Source organism: Podarcis filfolensis (genome assembly GCF_964270895.1).
Source record: "Podarcis filfolensis genome assembly, chromosome: 7".
NCBI classification, from domain to species: domain Eukaryota; kingdom Metazoa; phylum Chordata; class Lepidosauria; order Squamata; family Lacertidae; genus Podarcis; species Podarcis filfolensis.
In genome coordinates, this window is record NC_139603.1 from 4282170 (window position 1) to 4295885 (window position 13716).

Here is a 13716-nt window from a genome sequence, read left to right on the forward strand (position 1 = left end):
TGATGACATAATGAATTGTGTCTAGATGAAGAAAGTCAAGTATTCCAGCTGAATGATGATTGGGAGTGCTGGCTAAGGAGTTTTCCACTGTCATTCTGAATAACTGCAGTAGAAGGGCAGCACAAAGGGAAAGCCCCTATCTTAGCTTCAGAACGTTTTCCATTTCTTTCTACTTCTTGCAAAATGCCCCCAAGACGATGAATTTCAGCAAATTTAAGCATACATCTGTGATACATCTAGTACTTGAAAACCAGGAGACTGACAAAACTATAACTATTCCCCAGTATGCACTGGAGTAGGATAACATCTATTTGCCTTTAATTTATATAGCTCTAAAGCACTATAGTATTATGACAATGCCAGCTTATACAGGATTATTTGTAAGGACAGAGGATGCAATAAAGTGCACAGAGAGCAGCTGCTGTATGTCCTTGAGACTTCTACAAGGTGATTAGGTTGTTCTTGAAGGATGACACTTAAGCCAAATGTTCAGTACTAAGTGTGCTGCACAGGATCTTGTGTATGGAATTTTCAAGGTGAAGAAATTAAGAACAGAAGACATTGGACTGGGTTGCACTGTGCACCAAACCACATGAACAAACGGTATGCTGTGCTTAGCCCACAAAGAAGCCACTAACTCTGCTCTGAACAGGCATTCCAAAAGGCTGAATTTTGTAGCTTTGAATAAGGCTGATCTTGCCATGTTTTTGCCCAGGGAGCTGTTTTTAGTACTCTGTGCAGTAAGGAAATCGTTGCTGGAAGACGTTCATATGCAGTAGAAAGTCATCAAATAAGACAAAATGATGTAATTCTTATGTCAATACATGAAGCAGACATAAGGTTGCTTCTACATGTTATACAGAAAGTTCTGTAGAATTATATATGCAAAAGACTGAGATTTTCAGAGCTTGTTTCATTTTTACAAAATGTTGTAGAAGTACTAGATGATGTGGGTGACATCACAGAAAATGCATTGTATACCCATCAATGAAGTATTCAACAAGCAACTGAATGATTCAGCAACAGAATATCTACCCTTTCTGTCCCATTCTACCATGATTGATTTGTGGCTCAGATTTCTATTTTACCAGCCAAGTCAGGGAACTGCCTAGCAGGTGAGGGATTTTGAGGCCTTGTGTTATCAGACAGGCAAGCACTACACCTTCATTCTAAATGGCTTCTTAGATACTGAGTCACCTCAAGTCCTGAGGGTGATATTGAAGAATCTGGAGCTGGTGGGCAAGATGTGTTGGGGCATATTGGGTCCTCTGAATCTGCAGCCTCATGCAAGATGTCTTTGAGTGTGGTAGTCTTGGGAAGGTTCTTCTGTATATACTGATTCCCTTTGAACCATATATATACTGGAGCCAGCAATAAAGTTGTCGGCTTCCTTCAAGGGCCTCATCCAGTTCTGACTAGTCCTGATAGGAAGGTGGTAGGGCATCATACCTTTTATGTATTTACTGAGTGGGACACTTCACCTTCACAGCAAATTCAGCATTTGAAAGCCTATTGAGAGAACCGTCACCTAATTAATAATTTGGAGAAGGCAAGCTCACAGATAAAACCATCATATCCACTAAGAAGTTTTTGTGAAGAATATACAATGTGAAGGCAACTGACTCTGATGTAGCACAGCATGTCTTGAGAACACAAAATTGGAAATGTTGCCACCAAGAAGTGACATTCTTCATTTTCACTCAGTGTGCAGTATTGAGTCATCTGGAGAAATTCTCTTTTTGCCATTGTAGAGCTCCCAGTGCCAGCAAATACTGGTTGGAAGTGCTCTTAATCAGTTATTCTGGTTGTTCAGATGTCAGATGTCCAGCTGTTTGTTTGGAACTAATCTGTTGTTTATGCCAAACAAAGTGTGTACCTTTGAGATGCAAATATAGCAAATCTACATTCATGTCAGTTCAACAGATACTTTGGCCTGGTTCACATGTATTGACAAACCATAGTCCAAAACTATGGTTTACCTTGAACAAGCTGGTGCACACTGGCTTAGCATTATGTGTGAATCTGTGCTTGTGGTTTGTTTCTCTCTGGACAAACTGCAAGTGGATGCAAAGGTTTTTTCCTGGCTTACCACTCATGATTTGATTGGGAGAAACGAATCATGAGCGCTGATTTGTATATGACACTAAGGCAGCTGCTCCAATAGTTTGTTTTCCAGCTCTAGAAAGGAGCAAACAAAGCAGGCATAACAGAGCAGCACACACGCACAAGCTGCTCATTTGAGCTAAGCCATTGTTTGTTTCTGATCATGCTTTATTGTTAAATATGATTGAGGCCACTGACTACTAGAGTACATTCGTGGATGTCCAACTTGAAATGCCTGTAAGCATAAAGACTGTCAAAAGATTAACAATGCAATTCCTTTTCTTAGTTGGTACCAGTATCATTTACAAATTTTACTTTTGTGTTAATTTCAACTTTTTTGTTATATACTGCTTTCATTTTTTTATTTTTTTCAGTTGAGCTAAAACTATGGACAGTGTTGCATGGAATTTACAAAAATCACATTTTTTAAAAAAATTAGAAGGTCAAGAACTCAATTCAGCTTGGAAGCCATCATTTTCATAACCATTAGCCAAAATGTGTTATGTAATATAGTTTCCCAGCTTTTACCCCTTTTTCCAAGCCTCTTTTCCAGAAATCCATCTAGACTATTTACTTACACAAGAGAAAATAAAGGGATTTTGCCAGGGGATTGGGGGGAAGAGGCTGTTTTTGTCTTTTTAAGTTGCTCAGAACTGCATGTTTGGGTACTGCTTGATTCATTCACCTAAAGCTTTGTGGAGATGTGAAGTGTTTTTGTTAGCTTTACTAGCACAAAAGCTGTGGCCCTTCCATTTAGTTCTGATTTAAACCTTTGTGTAGCTACTCAGAAATTTCAATATGCCATAAGACTTGAAGTAAAAAATGACCATTGCGGAGGGAGGAATTAGTCAATGGGTGCCTACTATATCAGGGCTGCAGTTAAGCTTCTCAGTGTCTTCTACCTTCAATTGGAGATGGTTTCAACTTTTATAAAGTCTTAAAATTGCTTCAGCCTCAAATGGCTTCCTCTCAGATGTTTCATTGTAATTGCCTCAATCTGTCAAAAAAAAAACCCTCCAAAATATTTTGTCTAGACACCACATTAGGCCAGCAAGCTCATTCTCATTGACTGTACACTTACAGAAATTCCTCCTTGTGATTTACCCAGACACAACCCTCTCTTTAGAAGTCCTACAGGGTTAATTGGGGTGGGCTTTGAGTTGAAGATTACAACTTTAATTTTATGAAGTTCTGGCATATTTTTTATGTTTTTGATTTCATGATATACCTGCTCCAAGCCCTAGAGATAGGATGGGATGGAAATTAAAATCTATGAAATTTTTGGGCAGCTAGTGTACCGTAATTCTTTCTGAAAAAAGCCATGCCAATTTTCCTTCTGATTACAAATTAAGACATGACTTTGACAACCTTTATCTTATGGATCATAGACACCATTTTCTTCTAGAACTTAAATACTTGAAGGCATATTAATAAGTTCTAGTTTTGGATTCCTGGGCCTTCAAGTTCCATGAACAACTTAAGGGACTTGAGAATTGAGCTGAATTTCCATGTTTTTATTGTTGCGAATTATATTGCCTGGAGAGTAAGGTGATGGGTGATGCTAAGCCTCGTTTATCCTGATAGCTATGAGTTGTACTGACTGCTGAAGTACATTAGCATATTTTTTTTTATAAAAAAAATAACATATTTACCTTAATATATAGATATATTCAGCTATAGTGCAATTTATCATACTCTCAGTCTGAGTTCATGGGTAAAAGCTCATTAAATTTTGGACAGGGGAATACCAAAAACATATTTTCCTTTCTGCAAAGTTATTGGCAATTTAGAGACATCGAGCAGCTGGCTTGGGGTTCTGTGTTGGGGTTTAGTTTAGTTTAGTTTAGGTCTTTCCCACTACGGACACTCTGCTTAAATGCATTTCAAACCGAAATGTTCAAAAATCCATTTGGTCTAGTCTACAGGATTCATGCTTTCTGTCAGTTTCAGTGTATACTTGCAGTATACAAGTGAGCTGTGTGACCAAATGAGTGGCTTCTTTACTCATGCATTAACAGCTTAGTTGGCAGAAGGCACCAACTAAGCACATGAAGAAGCAATGGTTAAGCCGTTATCACGACAGTTTCAGACATGACTCTTGCCCTTGCAGGAGTTACAAAGGGGTTACGTTCGGAGGATCATGCCTAAAGCCAAAACCATGTGTAGTCAAAACACATTGGTTTCAATGGCGGATGGGATTGCAAAAGTCATTTTTCCTGGAACCCTGCTTCCCCTCACTTTCTTTTTGGCCACACGTGTAAAACTGAATGCACGTAAATTATGGGCTTACTGTACTTGCACTAGAAAGGTTATACTTGTTGTTATTGGTTTCATAGATTAATAAATTGTGTCACAGCCAGGAGATATCAAAGCAGTGTGCAATTAAGAGTAAACAATAGATTCAACCCTGCATCTAAAAGTTTTATATAACAGTAATTGTGGGAGTGGAGTGACTTCTCCAAAACAAAATGATGAATGGTGCCCTATAGCATATTAGTAGCCAGTGTAGCACTCTCACCAGAAGTGGTATATGGGGTTGATGGGATACTACAGTTAACAGTCTAGCTGCTGCATTCTACACCTTTCTGGCTAAGGTCAAGGGAAAGCCCCACATAGAAGGCATGTAGGTCATCCAGTCCTGAGGTTTCCAATGCCTGGACTACTGTGGCCAAGCTATCTTATTCCAGAAACTGCTATAATTGTCTTACGAAACAAAGCTGGTAAAAAGTACCTGCAGCTTCAGATGGAGTGTAAGTCTGTCCAGAACAGGTAACTGATGTATCTCCCAGACCTGGCAACCACTTTTCCACAGGGCCTCCTTTTTGCCAGGGCTTAAATTCAGTTTATTGGCCCTTATCCATCCCACTACTGTGCCCAGACACTGGTCCAAAGCCCACATAGCCAATTATAATTCAGATGTTGCAGAGAAGAGTTGACACTGCTCCAAAGCCCATAACAACCATTTCCAGCTGCTCTATGTAGATGTTAAATATTGTTAGGGATAAAAAAAAGTGCCCTGTGGCACCTGATAACACAAATGCCAAGGCCCAAGAGACCTACTTTTTGCCAACTTGTGAATAATGGTGATATTACCTTCCTCTGAGGTGGCCAAAAACATATTTCACCTTAGCCATTCAGATATTTCAGGGCACATGTTTTCTCTGACACAAGTTTTGATGCTCCTTTAGAAAACAATTATACATGAAGCTTCCTCCAGCATTGCTCTTCTGCCTCGGCTTATACCAGGTGTGATCAACATGGTGCCCTCCAGATGTTGCTGTACTACAACTTCCATCTGTTTTCTGTGATGAGCACAGTATCTTGTCTCTCTGGTTTTCTCCTCCTGGACTTCCTGATAACTTAAATTCCTTACTAGGCTAACCTTGTGAGAATCAATGTACCTATACCCTATAGCTTGTTGTTAGATTATATTTTTGGTATATGGTATCAATATAATATTTTTGGAGTAGTTTTGAAATATTCAAAATGTTTATTTGTATTGGATCCCAGTAGAATAATAATACTGTCAAAAATATGTGATGGGAGAGGGTAAAGGGGGAGAGTTGACATATACAAATCCCATCCTAAAGTCAAATCAGCACAGTCTTTGGTCTATGTTTTGAGCTGTGACCAAACTTGGTTCACTTTAATATTATTCTTAGAGTAATACAGATGAATTTAGGTTTTTTCTTCAAATAAAAAGTGGCATATGTTAATGTAAAAAGATTCATAATGAAGGTGAATGGTGACCAAATGCTTCTCTCTTCAGATGACTGATAGAATTAACAGTCCTGATGGGTTGAGAAAATAAAAACATAACAGTGGTCCAGTTAATTACTTGGTGTGCTGGCAGCTTTAAAGTTGGCTTAATATGTGACTTTCATACTGCAGGCGGAGTCAGTTACCTTAATCTATATCACACTGGTCCTATTAAGGCAATATAATTTAATTGTGCCTATAGGTTTGCAAGGTTTTATGCCTCAGCACAACTCAAAGATAGGAAAGCTCAATTAATCTTGCATCAAGACAGCTCTAACTTTTTAAAGCATATTTTAAGAACTTGACATTGAATATATATATAACTATAGAGCCCCAAACCCACACATTAGTTCATTTTTAGCTAAATTTGTTGTAGTATAAGAGTTGCTGTGAGCATCATAAAATCTGAGTCAAAACACAGTGTTAAAAGCCGGTAGTAGTAATGCTCTGTCTTGTCAAATAAACTTGTTTGAGATTATTAGAACAGCTTGAGTGTTGCCATGTAATTTTGAAACTTCAGGGTACATAAAGGCCATCTTGAAATTGCATATTCACCCCATTAAATGTTGTATCTTTTAGTAGTTTCTTTTCTTTTTCTCCCTCTCCCTCACGCACAAACTAATTTTTTTGGGGGGGGGGGTTAAAAATTAATGCATTAATGTAACATTGACTTTTGACATCTGCACAGCAAAGCTCTGAGCAAAGGATGACTTGAATTTGTAGAGGTACTGATACAGGATAGCTATTTCTTGCTAGATGCCTTTTGTGATGCGTTTAAACCTTTGAACTGAACTGTTCAGAGAAACAGGGCTTTCTGCAGCAAATGCTCATTTGCTTTTAATAAATGTTCAAGATTTTTGCATTGGTCCTTGTACTGAGGAATATAGCTGTTTGCAATTTTTACAGTATGTTCTTAAAGCACAACTCCCAGAGATAGGTAGAGCGGCGTATGTGTTGGATGTTGTGTGTGTTCTGCAAGTTAAGTCTCTAGTGTTGCAGCGTATTTATAGGATTTTGCTGCTTTTGTCTGTCTGAACGTTAGTAGTCAAGACATTGGTAAATATTCTGTATTTTTTTTGCAGTATAATTTTATTTATTTGATAAACAATATTTAAGGGGACACATTTGTATTTTAATATTAACATAGTTTTTTTACAACTGGAAGCTAGGGTCCATTTTAAAATTACAATTCTGTCTTGTGCTGTCTGTCCTGATATGAGGTGTAGACTTTAATCTATTTTATGCTAATGTGGTTAGTTATAAAGTTTTGGGTGGGAAAAGCGTGGGGAGGTATGGGTTAACCTCAGCATGGCATTTTTTCAAACATTTTTCGTGTGCTTAGGTACATCCAAGCAGAAGTCAACTTCCCTTCAGGTAGCAGATCAGGAGCTACTGTCACCTTTTCACCCATACCAGCCTTTGGAATGTATAGTGGAAGAAACTGAAGGCAAGCTGAATGAACTTGGACAGAGAATTAGCGCTATTGAAAAAGCACAGCTTAAATCATTGGAGTTAATTCAAGGTGAACCTTTGAATAAAGATAAGATTGAAGAGCTCAAAAAGAACAGAGAAGAACAAGTGCAGAAGAAGAAGAAAATACTGAAGGAGCTGCAAAAGGTGGAAAGGCAATTACAGATGAAAACACAACAGCAATTTACCAAAGAATATTTGGAGACCAAAGGTCAGACAGAGTCACCCCTTACCCATCAGCAGCAGTGCCCACACACAGGTGTCCTCCCAGAAGTGGAAGGCAATGAGGGTCTGCCTGGGGATAGCTTTTCAGAGTTATGGCAGGTTGACAGAATCCTGGCAGGTAAAGATGAGCAGCAGCACTCTCCACCATCTGCTAAGCAAACCGGGTTTGTCCCTCTCCAACCTTTGTCAACGCCACAGTGTAATTTTTCAAGTAACCTAGGCTGTAATGGGACAGATTCTTTTGAACTTCAGAAAGTATTAGGTAATCAGCAAAATGTAGGACAACAGCAGCCAATTGCAGGACATGGTCAGGGGCTGTTAGTTCAAGAACCAGACGGATTAATGGTTGCCACTCCAGCACAGACGCTAACCGACACTCTTGATGACCTGCTAGCAGGTGGGTTGAGAAATATGTTTTCTTGCATTAATGTGTGTGCTCCGTTCCCTCTGCCCTCATTCCCTCTTGCAATTTTCCCTTTGGGGAGTATTTGTTTTAAATATATTTCTTTCTTAGTGCTCTTAATGTTGACATTCAAGTTATAAATTCCCAAATATTTGGGTTGCGTTATCAGAGGTTAAATATTAATATTTTGCTATATTGAAATCTTCCTATATCAATCATTTGGGCTTCCACTTTAGTAGTAGTAACTTTTTAAGGAAAGCTAGTTACAATAAACCAAATGGTGTTTGAATGTATGGTGTTAATAGAAATATGTCTAGTTGACACTTGCCTCTGAAGGTATCACTGGGCTCATGATTTCAACACTCATGTGAAGGTGCCATTTGTATGACCTGACACACCTCTGTAGGGACTGCGAGGAGAGTTTGATGTATTAAAACACCAGCAGCTTTATTTGGAACTTAACCTACAGGCCTACTCATTCATATATAGTAATATCAGAATATCATATGCTTGTGAAAATGAACACCTTTGAAATATGCTCTAACTACATGGCAGCGCTAGAAATACTTGCAGCAGAAAGGAGATGATAGGTCCTGCTTAGGAACAAACTTAGCCTACACTAGCTATTGTCAGCTTAGCTATCACACCATTTTAACATCTTAAATCAGAATAGTTGATTAAGACTAATAGCGTAAGATGCTAGGTAAGAAAAACCATATGCATGGTTTATGTATAGACTGCAAGCTTTAACCTTCATTGTAGAGTAATTTGTGAGGCTGAAAGTAAGAAAAGGGCTTGCCTTTGTGGAGATTGCAGTGATGTGCTGGCTCCATTTTCCTTTACTGTCTTTGGCAGAATATAGTTTTCCTTTGCGTTTGTATCCTAAACTGCTAAAACCAATGCTAAAACTCCAAAGCTAAAACTGCTGTGGCCATTCCTTTTAGATATTGAAGCTGTAGATAGCAGTGTTTATTTGAGTCTACTGCAGTCTGCATGGGTTTTGTTTTGTTTTTGTTTTGAAGCTATATTTGTTTTGTGTTATGTAGTAGGAATACTCCTTTTGAATTTGAAAAAGGGAATGTGAAAGGTGCCTCACCTAACTTGTAAATATAGTTTTTGCTTATTAAATGTTGTTATTCTTCTTGTAAGGAAAGTAGTCCTCTTGATGACCCTGTTAGCTCATATTCAATAAAGTAATACTATCATTTGCGATAAAACAAGAAAAAAGATTTCCTTTGGCTGGGTTGGGTTCAGAAATATAATGCAGCATAACAGAATCCCTTGTAGGAGAAAGGAAAAATGTTTATGGATCTAAATGAAGTGTCTTTTACTTTTTTATTGTGTCAGCATTTAATGGATACATTTTCATAGATGATATCTCATAGAACTGGTGCTGTCTAATCTGTTGGAAGTTTGCTTGAAATGGATATCATGTAAGTGAAGTGATTTCCCATCTAATTTACCAGCAGTAACCATGTGCTCTGTGCTATTTCCCTTCAACTCTGCCAAAGTGAGGACAGGAAAAATAAATCTCATAAATCTCATTCTGATTTGGCTTCTTGATGTCAATATGTGGCTGATAAATCTGATTGAGAGAAGCAAATCCTAAATAAACTTAAGTTTTAATAGTGTATATATCACCAACCAGGAACTAGGAGAGTTAGAATTCAGCATTGGGGGAAATCAGAAATTTGAGTAGGCAAAAATCCACTTGAAATTGAATTGGTTTGAAGATGTTTGGAAAATGTGTAGTGAACTTAGTAAATTTAATAAGGGAGCTCAGTTAAACTAATTTGCCAAAGTTGTGTACTGTTTATGATTTATGTCTTTTTGAAAGATTATGAAGCTGTTAAGTTTATTGAATATGTAGGTTTCTGAAACCTACAGCAGACTTTGCAGTTCTCTGTTCCTCATTTGCTCAAGTAAAATGAATGGGAAGGTTGCATATATCATGGAAGGAGGAACAGCTGTAATTTTAGGGATTTTCTCTAGTGCCCAGATTTAAAAAACCCCCAAGAAGAACTATACTAGTGCTCATTGCAGTGTCTGAATCAGCTTAATGGGCAGATTCATATATTAGAAGAATATTCAGATACTTAGAAGTATTGCATTGTTAACATCATACCTGATAGTAATCAGTATGCAGTCTTTGATGTGGCTGACCAGATTTTGAGTCAACTTGAGTCAAGATTGGTTAATGGTTAAACTTCATTATTTTTTTAATGGAATTGCTATTTCAAAGGAAATATATGTATCAACATTACTGGCTTCTAAACTACTAATGAGCATGTCTAGCATTTCAGTAATAGATGAAAGATGACAAAGAAAGTAGGCTTGCTGATGACTTGAACTGGGAGGGACTGAAATATTTCTTGTATTTTTTGAATCTGTCATATGCTCTTGAGGATGGGAGAGGATTGCCTACAGCACCTTGTAAGAATTTGGCAAGTGGTGGTGGGAATGTTGCAGAGGAAATGAGATGTAAGAGTATCTGGTGATAGAAAAGCAATGCTGGAGTGTTCATGCATGCAATTTGAATGTAATGTTCATGTTGTGAATTGCCCTGAGACCTGCAGGTATAGAGCAGTATACAAATTTAATTTAATAATAATAACAACAGGTACTCAATATTTGGTACAAAAAGGAGATGCAACACTGTCTTCAGTGTAGATGTCTTCTTGTCATATATAAGCAACTATTCTCTTTTATGGAGGAGAAGATGGTGAAATATTTTCCACAGCTACTGTGGGAAGTAGTAGGAAAATACCAAAGCCCTATAGCTTTGAATTTTGTGTTAAGCACCCCTGCTCTCAAATACTCATTTATACTTTATTTCATTGATTCACTGGATTTACACTAAATTTCACATTGAGCTTTCAATTCAGGTTACTATGATTCTGGGGAAAGCTGTTGAATTTCTTAACCATTGTTGGTAAAGGCCACAACATTTGGAGTGCATATTTGAATGTTTATTTTTTGTTGAATTTCCCCATTTAGGACAGTACTAAATATAAATCTAGGTTTGTTTCGTTTGTTTTTTAAAAATGGGAAAACTTCACCAGAATCCCCCAGTGGAAGGAGAATTAACTTTTGCCATCATAGTCGTAAAAGAAATAAAGGCAGTAGGTGGCTTACATGAGGTGAAATGCTCAGCTATTTAATCACTTTAGGACTACTACCGTCTTCCCTAAAATATATGTACATTCCCTTGTATGCAACCAGATCTTAGTTTGTGTACACTTGGATTTCAAAATCTAAATTGTGAAAGTCTAAGAGCCAAATATGTACGTTCCCTGTGTTCTGAGACCTTCTTACAACAAAAACCTTGCATAACATTCCCCTCATAGTTGTTTTTTTTTGGGGGGGGGGAGGAACCTGTAGTAAGTCAAAGGTGTAAATTTCAAATTTCATAAGTAAACAAAGTATCCATGTTTAAGAATAGCAAGATCCTATTATTTAATTCGATCAACCCTAATTAGTGGTATGACATACCAAGAAATGAATTTCAAAATTTCTCCCTGGGCAGGAAGAAAATAGTTTTATTAGTACACATGTAAATGATTTAATTGCAACAAGTGTTCATACACCAGACTTCACATACTTTTTTTAAAAAAATCCTGTATGTAGGCAATTTTTCTCTCTCTGTACATTAAGTACCCATTGGCAAGAAATTGTCTTTATTTTTATATGGGTCATCACAGCATCTTGTGTGTTTGTTGAGCTGGCTAGTAGTTGCTTTTATTCATAAACTCAGTTAAGAGATGCACCTATCTCTTTTTTCAGAAGTCCTTTTTCATTTATAGAACATAACTACTGGCTACCGATGGCAGCTCTTCTTCTAGCAAGACACATTGCTTTTGCCTGGGAAAGAGGAATGTTGTAATCTTTCCAGATCATAAATTAGACAATTGTGAAAGTGAAAGAAACAACATAATTTGATTAAACATAATGTCTGGATTAAATTTTTGCCCAGTTAAATTTCCCTTACCCTTTTGTATGTATGTCTCTGTTGCTCTTCTTGGCTCTCAGGTTCTGCTTACTCAGTGAGAAGTGTCAGAGAATCATAGCATCTCTCCTTTTGTTTTGTTAAATTGGCTCATGGCTTGCTCACTCTTTTCCCAACATCATGCTTCAGCTAGCCCAGCCAAAGGAAGATGTAGAACTGCTGGTGCCTCTTCTTACCTCTTTAAAAAGACCATTGGTCTCTGAAGGAGGGTCCTGTACTTGCTGTGTCTGGTGGTTGATAGATCTTTATTGGCAATGAACTGTGCAGGCGGTGGTGTGTGTGTGAGGGGGAGAGAGAGTGTGGATGTTGTGATCAATAAAAGCTTCTGTGCTTATTACTGGGAAAGAACAGTTGATCATTGTTGGAAGTGAAATGCCAGGATTGTGGGTGTGGGTGCACACATACATTTATTACTCCTCCATTGTGTGCCATACCACCCCTCTCTTGTGCCTTGCTGCGTTAGTTTCCTTCTCTGAGGTAGAAGGAGTAGGAAATCAGTATATCAGTGTCTCTTGTATTCCTGTGTCTGTCCTGCTTGCTGCATGCTCTTCTGAGAGATTGGAGAAGGGTGATCAGTTGAATTCTCTTTAATCAAGTTGTAGCTGTCAGATGAGTCCTTGAAATTAAGCAGTGCAAAACAGTAAGTTTTAATTTCGAGTCTAACTGTATTCTTGGATAGGCAATGGTTAATTCAGTGATCTGTGGAATGTGATGCAGTCAGTTCCATGGTCTCTTAAATGCCCCCAATCTTCCTTGCTCTCCTTTGTGACTCTTTCACCAAACATTTACATGATACCACCTCTTTCCTTACAAATCCCTTCTTAGGCAATTTTTCTACAAGGTCTTTGGCCCCATCTCCTTGTTCTCATCCCTATTTGAGACACAGAATATTTAATTGTTCCATGTTACCTTTGGGGTTCTCTGCCATACTTTCCATCTGCTCCTTTATCTGTGTAAATTGTAAATTCTTTAAAGGCAGTAACTGTACCACTAGTTTGTTACCTGTAAACTGCCACTGGCTGTGATGGGACTATAAATGCAAGTACTGTCTTTTCTACCTAGTGCCTTCTTGTAATGTAAGCTGATACTACCATATTTACTTGAATCTAACGCTCACCCTTTTTTTGGCCAAATTACAGTGTGAAAATTAAGGTGCACATTAGATTTGATGGCACATTTACATTTGGCAGCAAATACTTTGCTTGGTTTCAAGGTTCTGAAAATTGAGGTGCGCATTATATTTGATGGCACATTATACTTGAGTAAATACGGTATGTCACTTCAGTTAGTCCATAAAGATTTGGATATTGTCTCCGTTGACATTGACCATGGGTGCAATACATACTTAATTTCAAAAGTTAAAGCACCCATTTTAAGTTGTCCACCAGAAATGAAAACATAGAAGGATCATAGAACTGTAGAGTTGGAAAGTACCTTGAGGATCATCTAGTCCAACTGCAATCTAGTCCAATCTTATATTCCAATCATTTACGCTTCAGCATTTTTCTGGGCAGATTTGAGTGAACTTAACTTCTGTAGGTATATAATGGCTAACAATGATTTGTGAAAGCACAGCTCAGGGTCGCTTTTAGTGTTTTATGTCTTTAAAAAATTAACTCTTTTTTAATGTATGTGGTATGGTGTCTTCTGTGACTGAGTGTGAACTGATTTGGGAGCTTGGAAGTTAAAAGCATCAATTTCAGGGATGTCACATAAATTTCAGAAACAAGTTCGAAGATTCCCTGGTGTA

The 13716-nt window shown here is 37.8% G+C and overlaps 1 protein-coding gene across 22 annotated transcripts in view; it reads left to right on the forward strand.

Moving 5' to 3' along the window:
• The window catches only part of LOC310767445 (ankyrin repeat and KH domain-containing protein 1-like), an 88078-nt gene that overhangs the window by 37516 nt on the left and 36846 nt on the right, over positions 1-13716 (forward strand). For 18 of the 22 annotated variants that reach the window (XM_083624386.1, XM_083624397.1, XM_083624401.1 and 15 more), the window contains exon 15: positions 7205-7954. The exons of the other annotated variants lie outside the window; for them this stretch is intronic. In XM_083624386.1, coding sequence (XP_083480512.1) covers positions 7205-7954 — 750 coding nt within the window. The remainder of the gene's footprint in view (positions 1-7204; positions 7955-13716) is intronic. 22 annotated transcript variants of the gene reach the window in all.